A 12,117-nucleotide genomic window follows, 5' to 3' on the forward strand; every position below is an offset into this window, starting at 1 on the left:
CAGGATCTTCACAGCTTGCTTTGAAAAGCTGAGCCTTGTTCTTACTGAAACACCTGATTCCTCCACGGTTAATCTTTGCAAAGGTGATTTTCATGGACAGGCCACAGGGACCAAACTATCAGCTGGCTCTGGGATGGGCAACCTCCCCAGAACATGGTGCAGCTACCTGGGAGATGAAGGCAGGATTCGTTCCTGCCTGTCAGAACGGCGCTGCAGTTATTTTTCAATAAACCACAGGCTGAGAAGGGGAGCAGGGAATAATTAAGGGATTGTCTCTCAAGCTTTGAAGCATACAAATAAGTAAAAGGCTGCTGAGATTAATTGCCGAAGGGAAACCGAAACATTTAATCCATCAGTCTTAAAAGCTGCTTGTTGCAGGTGTAGCGCAGAGCGTGCTACCCATGCTGACCATGCTACGCAGCCTGGCGCGGCGAGCCCTGGCTGCTTTGTCCTGTGCTAAGTCAGGCTCCCTGGGACGCGGATACAAAAAGCAGCTGGATTGCTCTTTCAGAGCCACCAACAGACTGTTCTTCATGAAACAGAGGCACTAAGAGCAAAACGTCAGTGTAGGGTGTTGGGCGGTGCTTTCCTTGCTTTACTGTGTGTCTGTATTGACTTGCTCACAAGTGGCAGGAGTTGTCAGTGAATCACACTGTTGTTGGTGTGACTGATGCAGGTGCATGTTGCGTGGCTTTAGTTGTTGCTGACAGATTTGAGTCAAATCTGTCCCTGGCATTGCTTAGGCAGACGTGGAGCTCTTCCCTTTGCCCGTTATTTTGTTGATTTGAATGGTGCATCCTTTAGACTGTCCTGGTTAGGAGTACAGGTACTGTGCCCTGGATAGACTGTCTGTGTGGTGGTAGTTGTGTTGCCACAAACTTTACAGGTGAATGCGAAGAAAATGTCTTTGCTGCTCAGAGCATAATGGTTTACAGTGCAAATTTGACCTTCGCTGCTTTACATGTCCAAACTCCTCCATTTCCTCCATGTACGTGGGTCTGGGTGTGAAAAATCCCAGCTCATACTGAGATGAGCGTGACTTGGGATGTTCTGGGCTACAGCACGTCCCTATTCATCCCCTTAACATCAGTTTATGGTATCAGAAGAAGTTTCTGAAGCCTGCAGGCCAAGCACACACACAGGTTTGGAAGGGGTTCGGCACTCAGCGCCACTAAAACTCCTGCTGGTGGCTCGGCCCTTCCCGGATGACTTTTAGACCGCCCCATGTGGATGTGGGAAAATAAGTTTGTGAAGTCCAGTCCCAACCAAGTCAGTATTCATAAAGCGTAGCTGCTCTTCTAGCTCTCAAGCGGTGCTCAAGTGAGATGCCCAAGCTGGTTGCCCGGAGTGTTGCTGTTTGTACATCAGACCCGGTTTGCTGCAGTCGTGATGTTTATTGCAACCCGACAGTGCAGCCCCAGCTTGGCGTGGGAGGGTGAGCTTCGCTCAGGGGCACGTGGTTAAGGAGATGTGTGACAGCTTCCCAGAGCTGTGCCAGAGGTGCACAACAAACTCGGCAGTCCCGCAGCAGCCAGGAACAAGAACATCTGCGTCAGGCGCCCCATGCGGGTGAAGGAGGCTGCCAGAGACAGGAGGTGCTGGAGAGATGCTGGGACCTGTGGAAGGAGGATGGCTTCTCGGCTCAGAGCTCCCTAAATCCTGACTCGCATTAGACTCTTGACTCCAAGAAGTACCTCCTATGGTCTGATGGGTGGTCTTCAACGTGTAGGACCAGATTCTGTGCTTGTATGTGGGTGCCTGCAGTGCCCACCGGACCCTGTGGCAAGGTGCTAAAACGTGTTTCTAGTCCAGGGGATCTCTTGGGTGGTGCTGAAATTCCTCTGCACAGTTTTTCCCCATCAGTCACCACATCCCTGGGGATCTCTTTGTCAGCACAGGGAACTTCAGTAAAGAGCAAAGCCCCTCTGAGCTTGTACGTGGCTGACAGACCCTCTGTACTGGGATGCTTTTATTGCTGCCAGGAGTAAGAGTAATTATGCAGGTCATTTCCCTTTGATGGCTCTGCGAGACTAACGCAGAAGCAAAAGTCTGGGGGCAGGCGCTCTCCTTCTGAGGGGAGAGATCAGAGCCAGTACTCATACGTGAGTGTTAGGAGGCAGCGTGTCCAAGAAGAGCCAGCCCTCAGGGAGGAATGTCTGCTCTGTTACTGTCCTGTCTCCTCTTGGTGTAGAACCCCAGAAAGCAGCTTCCCCAGAAGAGATGGGCACAGCCATAGTTCTCAGTGGCTTTAGTCCTGCTGAGGAAGCCTCTAGCCTCGTGCTAAAAGCCTGCTGAGGAACCACCGGGGTATTTGGCAGATTAATGCGTTGTTTTCCATCAAATTCCGACACAATTTATGGGGAGGGCTGAGTTCCTGAGCAAAGCTCTCCTCAAGCGAGTCTTGGCTTGTTTGCTGTGGATCCCAGACCCAGGCTCAGAGCCGCCTTTGTGGCTCTGCGCACCCAGGGCAAGGAAGGGAGCTTCAGCTCCTTCAGGGTCCATTCAGGGTCACCTGAATGACTTGGCTGCGGAGTCCCCTGTGACTGGAGTGGGATGGCAACCCAAAGACCACCTGGGCACATCTGAAAAATCTCACTGTAAATACTGTCACCTTGGGGATAAATCTGTACAAGCACAGCCAGAAATAAGGTGCTGGCAGTGGTGCCCAGGACATCCTCATCCTGCACACGGGCAGCTGTCAGGCTGTGATAAATGTGCGGATCTGTGGAACTGCTAATACAGCTAAAAGCTGTAACAGTTTCTTCTGTTGCTGGTGGTTTGCTTGGTTCCTTGTTCTTCCATCAGCAAGCGAGATGAGCAAAGACTCCCCTTTGTTTCTTTCCAGGTGAAGATATTCACACGGGCCTTTATGGAGCGGCTGTAGATGTCAACATCGGGCTGGCCAGGAGCAACCTGACGGTTGAGAAGACTTACCTCACGCTGTCAAACCACAGATCTGTGCTCATCCACAATCGGAGTGAAATCAAAGTCCACTTCCAGTGGAAGGCTTTTTCTACTCAGGAAGAGGAGGATCATCAGAAGCTGAGGTTCGTTGGAAAGATTTATTTCAGTAAGATACACTGCCCAGGGGTAAAACTAACGTATGGCCTCAGGTGGTGTTGCTGCATTGAATGGTTTAGGACAAGTAAAGGTTGCCGAGCACCGAGCACCGGGTTACGTGTCCCTGGGCTTTAGGGTAATGGAGCTCAGTGCCTCCCGTTCCAGCTCCATCCATACTCCAGCTGAGGATGGCGTTTTGGGGAGGAAAGGTTGACTGCAGTGACTGGATTTCCTCAGAGAGCAAACTTGCATTCGTGGGAGCCGCAAACCACTGAGATCCAGAGACCGCCGGGCTATGGAGGGTCCATGAGGCTGAGGAAAGTCTCAGCCCTCGTTACCCGGGACTGCACTGAGTAGCAGCACTTAACATAGCTGCAGGTAGCACAACTGTTGCGATATTCACTGCAGCTTCTTCCCCTGCAGCTTCGATAAGGTGGCAGGCTCCTTCTCTAGGAACGTGCAGGGTAAAGGGCTGCGTTGGCCCAGCAAGTTGAGGCTGTCCTGCTGTAGGATGTTGAATTGCCTTGCACTGTCCCGGTTTCCAGCACAACGAGGTATTTCTGCCCTTCCTCAGAGACTGGGGAGCATTTGGAGGTGAAGGGTTCCGCAGAGAAGGCAGGGCAGCACGGGACAGAGCGCATTCGGGCTGCAGCAGCCTGTGTCTTCGTGGTGCTGAGAGATGGGGCAGGTTCTTCCAAGGGTGTCTGTGGTGAAGCTTTGAAATTCCCCTTTCAGGCAGCAGAGAAACACTTATAGCCCGGGGGGATGAACTGGAAATGACACTTAAGTCTGGGTGATGAAGGGAATCCTTGTGGGACTTTTCAGCCTTGCATGGATGTAGGTGTGTAGGAGTTAGCTCACAGCTGATCAGGAAAGTGCCTTAAACTGGAGCACTCTTTAAGGGTCTGAGCCAATGAAGTTCAACAGAATTAGGTCAGAAATGCCTTGAAGGCCAAAAGTAGTTTTCCACTGTTCTCTATTTTGAATTACGCAGTGCAAGCTCAGTGTGTTAAAAGAAAACCTCGTTACCTTCTCTGGGCACTTGCCTGGACCATTCCTTTACTGCTCTCTTCTCACCTGCCTGTCTCAGATTGGACCCTGAGTGATCCTCTCCTGAGTGATCCTCAGAAGCAGCCAGGTTTCCCCACAGTTCACTTCAACCTGATTCTTTTCCAATTACATTTGATCTCGTGCCAGTTGGTGTCCTAGAGTCTGATCAGGATGTTTTTTCCTCCTGCTTGCAATCCCAGGGATGGTCATAGCTCCGAGGCCACTGTCCTGCTGCCAGAGAAGCTTTAGAGATCTCGGAGCAGAGAGGACTTTGTCCATGAGAGGAGGCGGTGCAGGACCCTGCTCTGGGCTGTGACCCCAGAAGACCTGGATCCTTAGGTGGTGTATCCAGGGGTTTGCTGTGTCTCCCTCCTGCAGGACTCTCTGGGATGTAATGGCGGAACTGTTGTCCGCTGATGGAGGTTGAGCTGGGGGTTGCTCATCGGTGGCGGGAAGCCCTCCTCACGCGCAGGGCTGTAGGTCAGCCGTGGAGAAACACCTCCCGCTGCACTCCAGGGGGGGCGAGCCAAAGCAAGTGCTTTTGGTGCTGGTGCCAGCCTTTGCCCCAGGCTCTGTCTGTACAGCTAGTAAAGTCCATGACCGTATTTCCTTTCAAACTGCATTTGAATTTAGCTGGGTGATGATTGCTATCCTGGTTATACTACGTTGCCTGGATCTGCTACACATGGAGCCTTCCGCTCGTCCCCCCAGAGTTGTCACCTGCTGGTTCTTTATGGCCGGGGGCTGGAGCGTGCAGAGGGGACAGCGATGTGCCAGCTAGGAAGCAACTGCTCTGTAGCAGCGCTCCCTTATCTCTTGGTTGTGATCGTTAAACTCTAGAATGATTTCTGCTACAGCTACCAAGTAAGGGAGAGATTAACTGTCAAAGCCCTAGAGAGACGGCCAAAAAGAGGGAAAAGATAAGGTGGTTCAAGGCTGGACATAAGGGTTTGGATTCGGAGATGCTGGTCCAGACTTCTTTAGTGGGTGATGCCGGGCAAAGTGCCTTCCCCTCCCAGGGCCTCTGTTTCCATGCACATCAAGCCATTGGTTTCACCGAAGTGATGTGATGCCTGAATTCATTGGTTTGCTTTCACAGTGCTCTGGGATCCTCTGGTGCGAGGCAGTATAGGGCACGGAGAGCACATTTAGCTTGCTTACCCCTGCAGGTCCAAAGGGGAAGAAAAAAGGAGTGGTGCCAGTGGCCTGCAGCTGAAACCCAGCTGCGTCTCCCCGTGACAGTGAAGCCCTGCAGTGGGTGCTCCTTCATCCTGATCTGCCTCCCCCAGGCAGCTCTGTGGTAGGAAAAGCCAGTTGGGGTGGTCGGTGGATTCTCCCTCAGTTGTGGCAGAGGCTTTGAGCCGGGAGGCTCTCGAGGGCTGCCGGCTTTCAGAAACGTCTTCTGAGCTTGTAAGCGTGGAGTAAACCTGCGTGCCGTGGCAGTGACCAGCGAGTGATAACCTGACCCGTGCGGGACCCCACAGCTTGGGGTCAGCCCCTCGCTGAGCTGCTGCTGATCCTCCCCGAGCGCTTTGCTGCCCCTGCGCTCACACGAGTCTCTGCAAATATGTTCCTCATGAAATTATCTGCTTGGTTTGTCTCTCCCCGTGGCTGCAGGCTGCAGAGGCGGAAAGAGGGCAAGATGGGTCATCGTCTGAGGGAGTGCGAGGTGGACTCTGCTCTCCGAGAACGCCTTCCCCTTCTCTCCTGCCCCTTCCAGAACCAGCAGGAAAAGGCACAAGGAGACTCCATGCTTTTCTCCGACGATGTGTTCACCCTTGAGCCGCTGGTAAGTGATAGCTGAGAACCTCCCTTCCTTCTTCCTCCCTGGCTGAGGTCACTTGGCAGGTCCCTGCATCAGCTGGCTTGACGTGCTGAGAGAAAACACCAGGTTTCTAGGGAGGCTGCGAGAGCTTGTTGCAAAAAGCATCTCTGTGGGCTCCTGGCAGAGCGAGGGGCTGCCTAAAGCTGAGCTCTGCTGCAAGGGTGGTAAATTAAGGGCCCTTCGTAGTGTCCTTACACTGTTGAGAGCTATGGATAATCATGAGGGAGGGCACAGCTTACGCATAGCGTGTGGGGATTAACAGAGGATATTGGAGCACTCTCAGTTCACATACTGACCTGAGAAATGAAACGGTCCTCTGTGGAAAGGAGGCCAAATTCAACCCGAGTGTGATCACAGACATACCAATCTCTTCATGTAACCTGGACGGATACCACAGCTGAATCTCCCTTCCAGTGTCATCTGTGAGCCTGGACACAAGGCTGGCAGGTTTAAATGGACTTTTTGAGTTTCATTGTGCATAGGTACAGAATTCTGGGGGGCCTTTTCCGTTTATGCAAGCAAAACCCCATATCATTAAGTCAGCCAGAGCCCCGGTTCTGAGTATTTGCCCTGATCTGAGATGAAGGATGCCCACTGTTCGAGCAATGCAAAATGTCCTTTCATCCTGGAGTGAATCCTAGGATAATCTCAACCTCTTCTTCCTTTTAAAATAGGTGAAACTAATGTGGCTTTTTTTTTTTCAAGGAAGGGAATCCTCTTGTCAGTTACTCCTATATCCCATATAAGGCTGAGAGCCACCAATGTTGGCACAGCTGCAGTTTCACACCACTGTAGCTGACAGCAGCATGATGTGACCAAGAGATTGTGTCAGAGCGGTGGGAATCTTGCCGAGAGTGGGAGCTGATCATCTGAGCATTAAGAGCAGCCTGTGGTGTGTCAGAGCTCCTTTGGGAGTGTGTCCCAGGGCTCCTGCTGCTTTAGTCGGACTGTGTCCACAAGTAGCTTAACCTGCTCTTGAGCTCCTGAAGTGCCTTAAGGTGAGGTCCAGAACTCCGGCTGCTCACAGCGCCGAGTTGTGGCACTCCGTGTAGTGACGTATGGGCGTAAAGCGTGGCCTGGCCTCAAGTCTCGAGGGGAAACCTTTCCTGAATGGCTGTGTTAATGTTAACACAGGTTGCTCTAGGACTGACTCAAGAGGGCTACCGCAGGAGTCTCTGCCCTTCTGTATTGTCCAGCATTATCAACCTTTTGATTTGCATTAATTCCATTATTTATGGAACCATCAGTTTCACATTCAGTTTTGCTCGTGCCTGTCTTTCCCCCTGGCATATGTGTGTCTTTAAATCAAATGGTAGTAAGTATTTTCTCCTCTTTGTCAAATGTAGCATCTAAAAACCCACTGCTGCTGGCTTCCACAGCCTTCTCTCCGGTGACAGCCCTGTAACTCTTACCTTGGGCAGACACCCTTCTGGCACTGCCATGTAAATCTGCTGGAGAGGCCCCCCGGAGATGGGACCTTGCTGCCTCAGACCTTCTGGCCAAAAGGGGCTGCTCTCTTCTTCCCACCTCTCACCCGTGATGTGTGGGAGCACCCCACGGAATAAGGAAACCCTTGTAACAGGTGACGGGAGGAAATAATTGCTTCCAGAGGTCAGGAAGCTGGTGGAGGGAGAGTAGTCTTGGAAACGCTTTCTGGGCAGGATGGCTTTGCAGGGTTTGCGCAGAAGCGTTGCTGTGCCAGTGGACCGCTAGCTGCCAGTATTTTCAGGTGCTGCAGTCTGTAGCAGCTGCAGCAGGTCACTTCAGCCTGTATAGGGTTAACTCGCTGATGAAAATAACAAAGAGGAGGAGGTGTGATTTTTGGAATTACCATGTGACCGAGAACATTCTGAGCAGTTGTCCAAGCCTGTGGGAAACAAGCTGATATGCAGCTCTGACTTTCCGAGCACATCTGAAATTCGGTTTATTTTTACATCTGCACATGATGCGTCAGCAGAGGCAGCCGTGATAGAGGCCCGGGTGGCTATCAAGGGACAAAGTCCTTGCTGTTTGCTGCATCCTCCCCGCCACAACTCGGCTCTAAGTCCCGTTGCAGACCCGTGGGAGCTGACTCCTTGGAAGGGGCAACCAGAGGAGAGGGAGGGCGAGGACTTGTTGCTGTTACACTGACCTCGACAAGTCCTCACTGTCCTGTCCTTGCCTGGTGGTGACTCCTCAATGTCACGTGTGAACTCTGGGCTGATGGAGGTGGTCGACAACATGTCCAGGTTACGAAGGTGCTACTGTTGTTGATCTGGAGGTGGGGCCAGGAGGTGACAGTGTTGTTGGTTGCTGCAGATCTGTACCTCAGCTGGGGGGCCAAGCTGGTCCCCATCCAGAGGAGAGGCTACTGCAGAGCACTTTGTTTTTTGTCGGAAGGCGCCATCTCCAGTGGGAGCCGAGGTCCATGCCATGGTCCGTCCCACAGCTCCCTGTGGGCTCAGTTATTTATGGAAAGAGGCAGGTGTTAGCTTTGGCCCTGCCTTTCTCCTGAGTGCCCTGAGCTGAGAAGGATGCACTCTGAGTGTCATTTTAGTACTTCTGTTGCCAGCTCTGTCTTTTGTTTCTGTGACTGCTTTGAGCAGTGATTTCCTTCCATGGATTGCCTCCCCCCTCTGCAAAGCAAAGCAGGTGATTTGGCCAGCAGTTGGTGGTGCCCGGCTTTTCAAGACCGGCTTTTTCTTATTCCGACGGGTGGAGATCTAGCAGATTCTCCTCATTTAGGGGCTGAGGGAGGAGAAATGGGTTCTGCATGTATTTACGGCTGGGCTCTTGCAGAGAGATCACTTGTGTGGCTGTGAGTCCCGGTGTGCCGTGCCCTCCCGTATCACCGTGCTTTATGCTGTAGCAAAGCCAGGGTAGGACAGCTGGAGTGGTTGTGCTGTTCCATCGTACATCCACCGTCTGTATTTTATGCCACCTGCCAGCTGCAGCCTGTCTGAGGCCAGAAGCGTTTCAGCCAGAAGTGTTGCAATACCATGTTCGCAGCACTGCGTGGTTTTACGTCTGTCCACCTGTCCACGGTGGCTCTCCATGCTCTGACTCGACTGCCATCCTATAGAGAGCACGTAGCCCGGGCACGTGGCTGGCTCCTGAGCTGCCCCGAGGCTCGGACGCGTGTAGCAGTAGCCTGCAAGGGTGGGTAATGAAGCATTTCCTTTCAAGCAGCCGTTCTTCTTTCCCCTGTGCGGTAGCAGGAATGCAAAGAGCCTCTTCAACAGCCTATTTTAATTTCCCAGGAGAAATAACTCGCAGTATTTTCTGTGAGCTATTTCACAGTTCTTCCCTCTGTTCTGTTGACTCAGCAGGCTGTGCATTAGGGAATTCTTCACAGCTGCAGCCCAGTAACTCACCACGTCATAGCTCTTCAGTTTTTGTGGGGGCTGTCCTTTGAGCTATAAGGGCCAAGGAAGTATTAGAGTTATTTAATATTTATGCTGCAGGAGTGCTGGAGGCCCCACTCAGTTCCAGACTCCTCTGGACAAAGCAGCGAGGATACCCAGCAGCATGCAGAATCAAAGCCTCGCTTTGTTGATAAAAAAGAACTCTGTTCGTCTCCTTTTATGAACGGCCTTTTTCCTTCCTTGTAGAGTATTACTGCAGTTGTCAGAGGTGCCTATATTTATGTCAACAAACCCACAAAGAAACATTTGTAATGCTAGGGGTTCAGGGGGTGTAAGTGGTGTCTTTGTTTAAACCCGTTGCAAGAAGTGAGAGCCTTTAGAAACCCGGCATGCCTCGAAACTGTGCGACAGGGCTCCCAGGGACTGAGCGCCAGTGCCGGGACTCTCTGGGCGAGAAGCAGAGAGAGAAGACCCCGAGGAAGCAGCAGAGAGTTGCAGACACACTGGTGTCATGGCTCAGACTTAAATCCCTGAGCAAGAGCATGGCACGGAAAAGAGCCTGTTGGTTGAAAGAGGTGTGGAGCTGTAAGCAAATCCCGTCTCTTCTTGTCCGAGCCAGTGTTCAGGGAAAGAGGAGTGTGTGCACCTTGCAGAGAGAAACAGGGTGCATCTGTGCCTCAGCTCCTTTCCCAGATCATCCGTCAGCTGGAGGAGCCTGCGTGCTGGCTGGCTGCTCGCAGCTCAGGGCAGAAGCAGCCGCCAGCGGGCAGGAGCCTGCTCTTCTATCCCCGGGCAGGAGGGCTCGTTCTGCTTGGTGCTGAGTGCCCCACTCACCGCATATGTTAAATAATTACGTGCATGTACAGGTGAAGGATATAAGAGGCAGCACCCTCGTAGCTAAGAATGGAAAATTCTGTTTGATTAGTTAAATCCTTCCTGATCTGAGTAAAAGTCGTCACGTAGCCAGGGTGCTACAGGCGTATACGGGAAGGTCTGGAGGCGAGAGGGACCTTTTTCTTAAACTGGCTGGTACCTCTGGAGAAATCCTGCTTGATTTACTGGAGCGTGAGCCACTTTGGTTGCTTTGTTATGGCCCTAACTTAACAAAATGCCTCTACCAGATGCCAGTAAAGGTAAGAGACTTAGAAAGCTTTTTTGCAGCTGCTTCCAAACTCCCATAAATTTTGTTGGTAACTGTTGCTTGTTCCTGCTCTTCAGTGATGCTGTGAATGAAGGCTAGCGGGCTGTGTTCAAAACCAAGAGATGTGACATTTGAAGATAAATGGTTTGCTGTCTCCTTCTGTTTCAGGAGGGAGATATCTGGCCAAATTCTTCAGCTGAAATTAATGTGATCTTCAGACCCCAAGAGGCCAGAGTCTATCAACAAACGGTCTACTGCGACATCTCAGGTACAGCTCCTCTCTCCTGCTTCTGTTACCCACAGTGGAGGCACACGTGGTCTTGCAGCCCCCTCGGTTCTCGTGGGGCTGGTAGGAAGGGTCAGTGGTCATCAGGGTGCTGGCACGTGCCCGCTGCCCCTGCGGTTTCCAGGCGGTCTCCTGTCCAAGGCCAGCCCTCAGGATGTGTGTCTACAAGCCTGGGTCGCTGATCCCAGAACAGCCGAGGCAGTGCCGGGATAAGTTCTCATGCCGTGGGTTTGCCAGCATTTGCTCTGCTGCCAGGTGTCTGTAGAGGCCAAAGAGCTACAGAGCTAAACAGCTTCAGTGGGCGAGCAGCAAGTCCCCGTAGACCACTTGCCTCCAGGAGGAGTCCTTATTACACGGATGCATCATCGGAGTCCTGAGGCGGTAGGAGCTGAGCTACAAATGTGCTTCCAGAGCCTGGATCCCCTCTCGCTACCCCAACACTGCTAGGCCTCGGGTTGCTGAGCACGGGCTGTCTGCAGAAGGACACCTCTGGCCAGCACGTGGGAATTGTCACCTTGTGGCTCTGAGTCTGTGGTGCCTCCGGGTTGGTTGCGCAGGGCTTGCTGTGCTCGGCGGGGTGAGCGCCCTCCCTGGAAATCGGAGTCCGAGCAGTCTGCTAGGCAAGCTTTATGCTCATCCTGTCTGACAGAAGTGCCATCGCGTCTTTTGCTGGGAGCAGTTGTCTCTGGCCTTCCTGAGCTGCACCTTCTGTGCCCTGGGAGAGGTGATGGCTTTGCTGTGCTAGCACGGGGCAGGGAGTGCCTGCAGCAGGCTGCGGGGTTCGGGTGACCTCGTCCTTCCTCTGTGTCTCTGCGTGGTGCTGCTTAAGGTGTTTTTCAAGACCGGGAGAGCGCTGTCAGTCTTCCATCCAGGGAACATGATGTTTTTTCCCCATCTACGAGGAAGAGGTGCGAGGCCCGTGTTCCTCCAGCAGCCAGGCGCCTGTTCTGGAGTGTGCTGAAGTCGCTAACCCAGCTGCTTTGTTGCTCTCCTTACGGCCCTAAGCTGAGGGATACAAGTGTCACGAAACAGCTTCTTCCTTATACTGTAATTGCGTAGGCTTTACTTGGCAAAGGCCACCTACAGTCGTTACCCAGGGCTTGTGTTAACAAAGCGTCTTCCTGCCCGCCAGCTGCAGTTGCTAGAGCTGTGGAAGGAGAGGATTGAATTAAAACGTTGCTCCCGAGGGATTCCTTGCTCAGTGCTGTGCTCCTGGCTCTGGGAGTTTTGCTCTGGTGTTGGGGGCGTCTGTCGCTTTGCTGCAGGCGTCTGCAGGGGTTGTGCTGGGAGAGTGTTTTTGTTGCAGAGAAATAGGAAAACTGCTTGCATGAAAGCCTTGAGCTGGTCTGAGAGTTGTAGGAAACAGAGCTGGGCAAATGATCTGTGTCCAGAAAGAGAAAGAACATTAAGC

General features: G+C 52.5%; 1 protein-coding gene across 1 annotated transcript in view; it reads left to right on the forward strand.

Annotated features, from left to right (window-relative positions):
- LOC141954940 (hydrocephalus-inducing protein homolog) overlaps positions 1 to 12,117 on the forward strand; it is a 67,822-nt gene that overhangs the window by 14,410 nt on the left and 41,295 nt on the right. Inside the window, exons 7-9 of the mRNA XM_074895047.1 lie at positions 2,846 to 3,047; positions 5,728 to 5,899; positions 10,589 to 10,688. Of these exons, the coding sequence (XP_074751148.1) occupies positions 2,846 to 3,047; positions 5,728 to 5,899; positions 10,589 to 10,688 (474 nt within the window). The remainder of the gene's footprint in view (positions 1 to 2,845; positions 3,048 to 5,727; positions 5,900 to 10,588; positions 10,689 to 12,117) is intronic.

Source organism: Athene noctua, unplaced genomic scaffold (genome assembly GCF_965140245.1).
Source record: "Athene noctua unplaced genomic scaffold, bAthNoc1.hap1.1 HAP1_HAP1_scaffold_42, whole genome shotgun sequence".
Classification (NCBI taxonomy): Eukaryota; Metazoa; Chordata; class Aves; order Strigiformes; family Strigidae; genus Athene; species Athene noctua.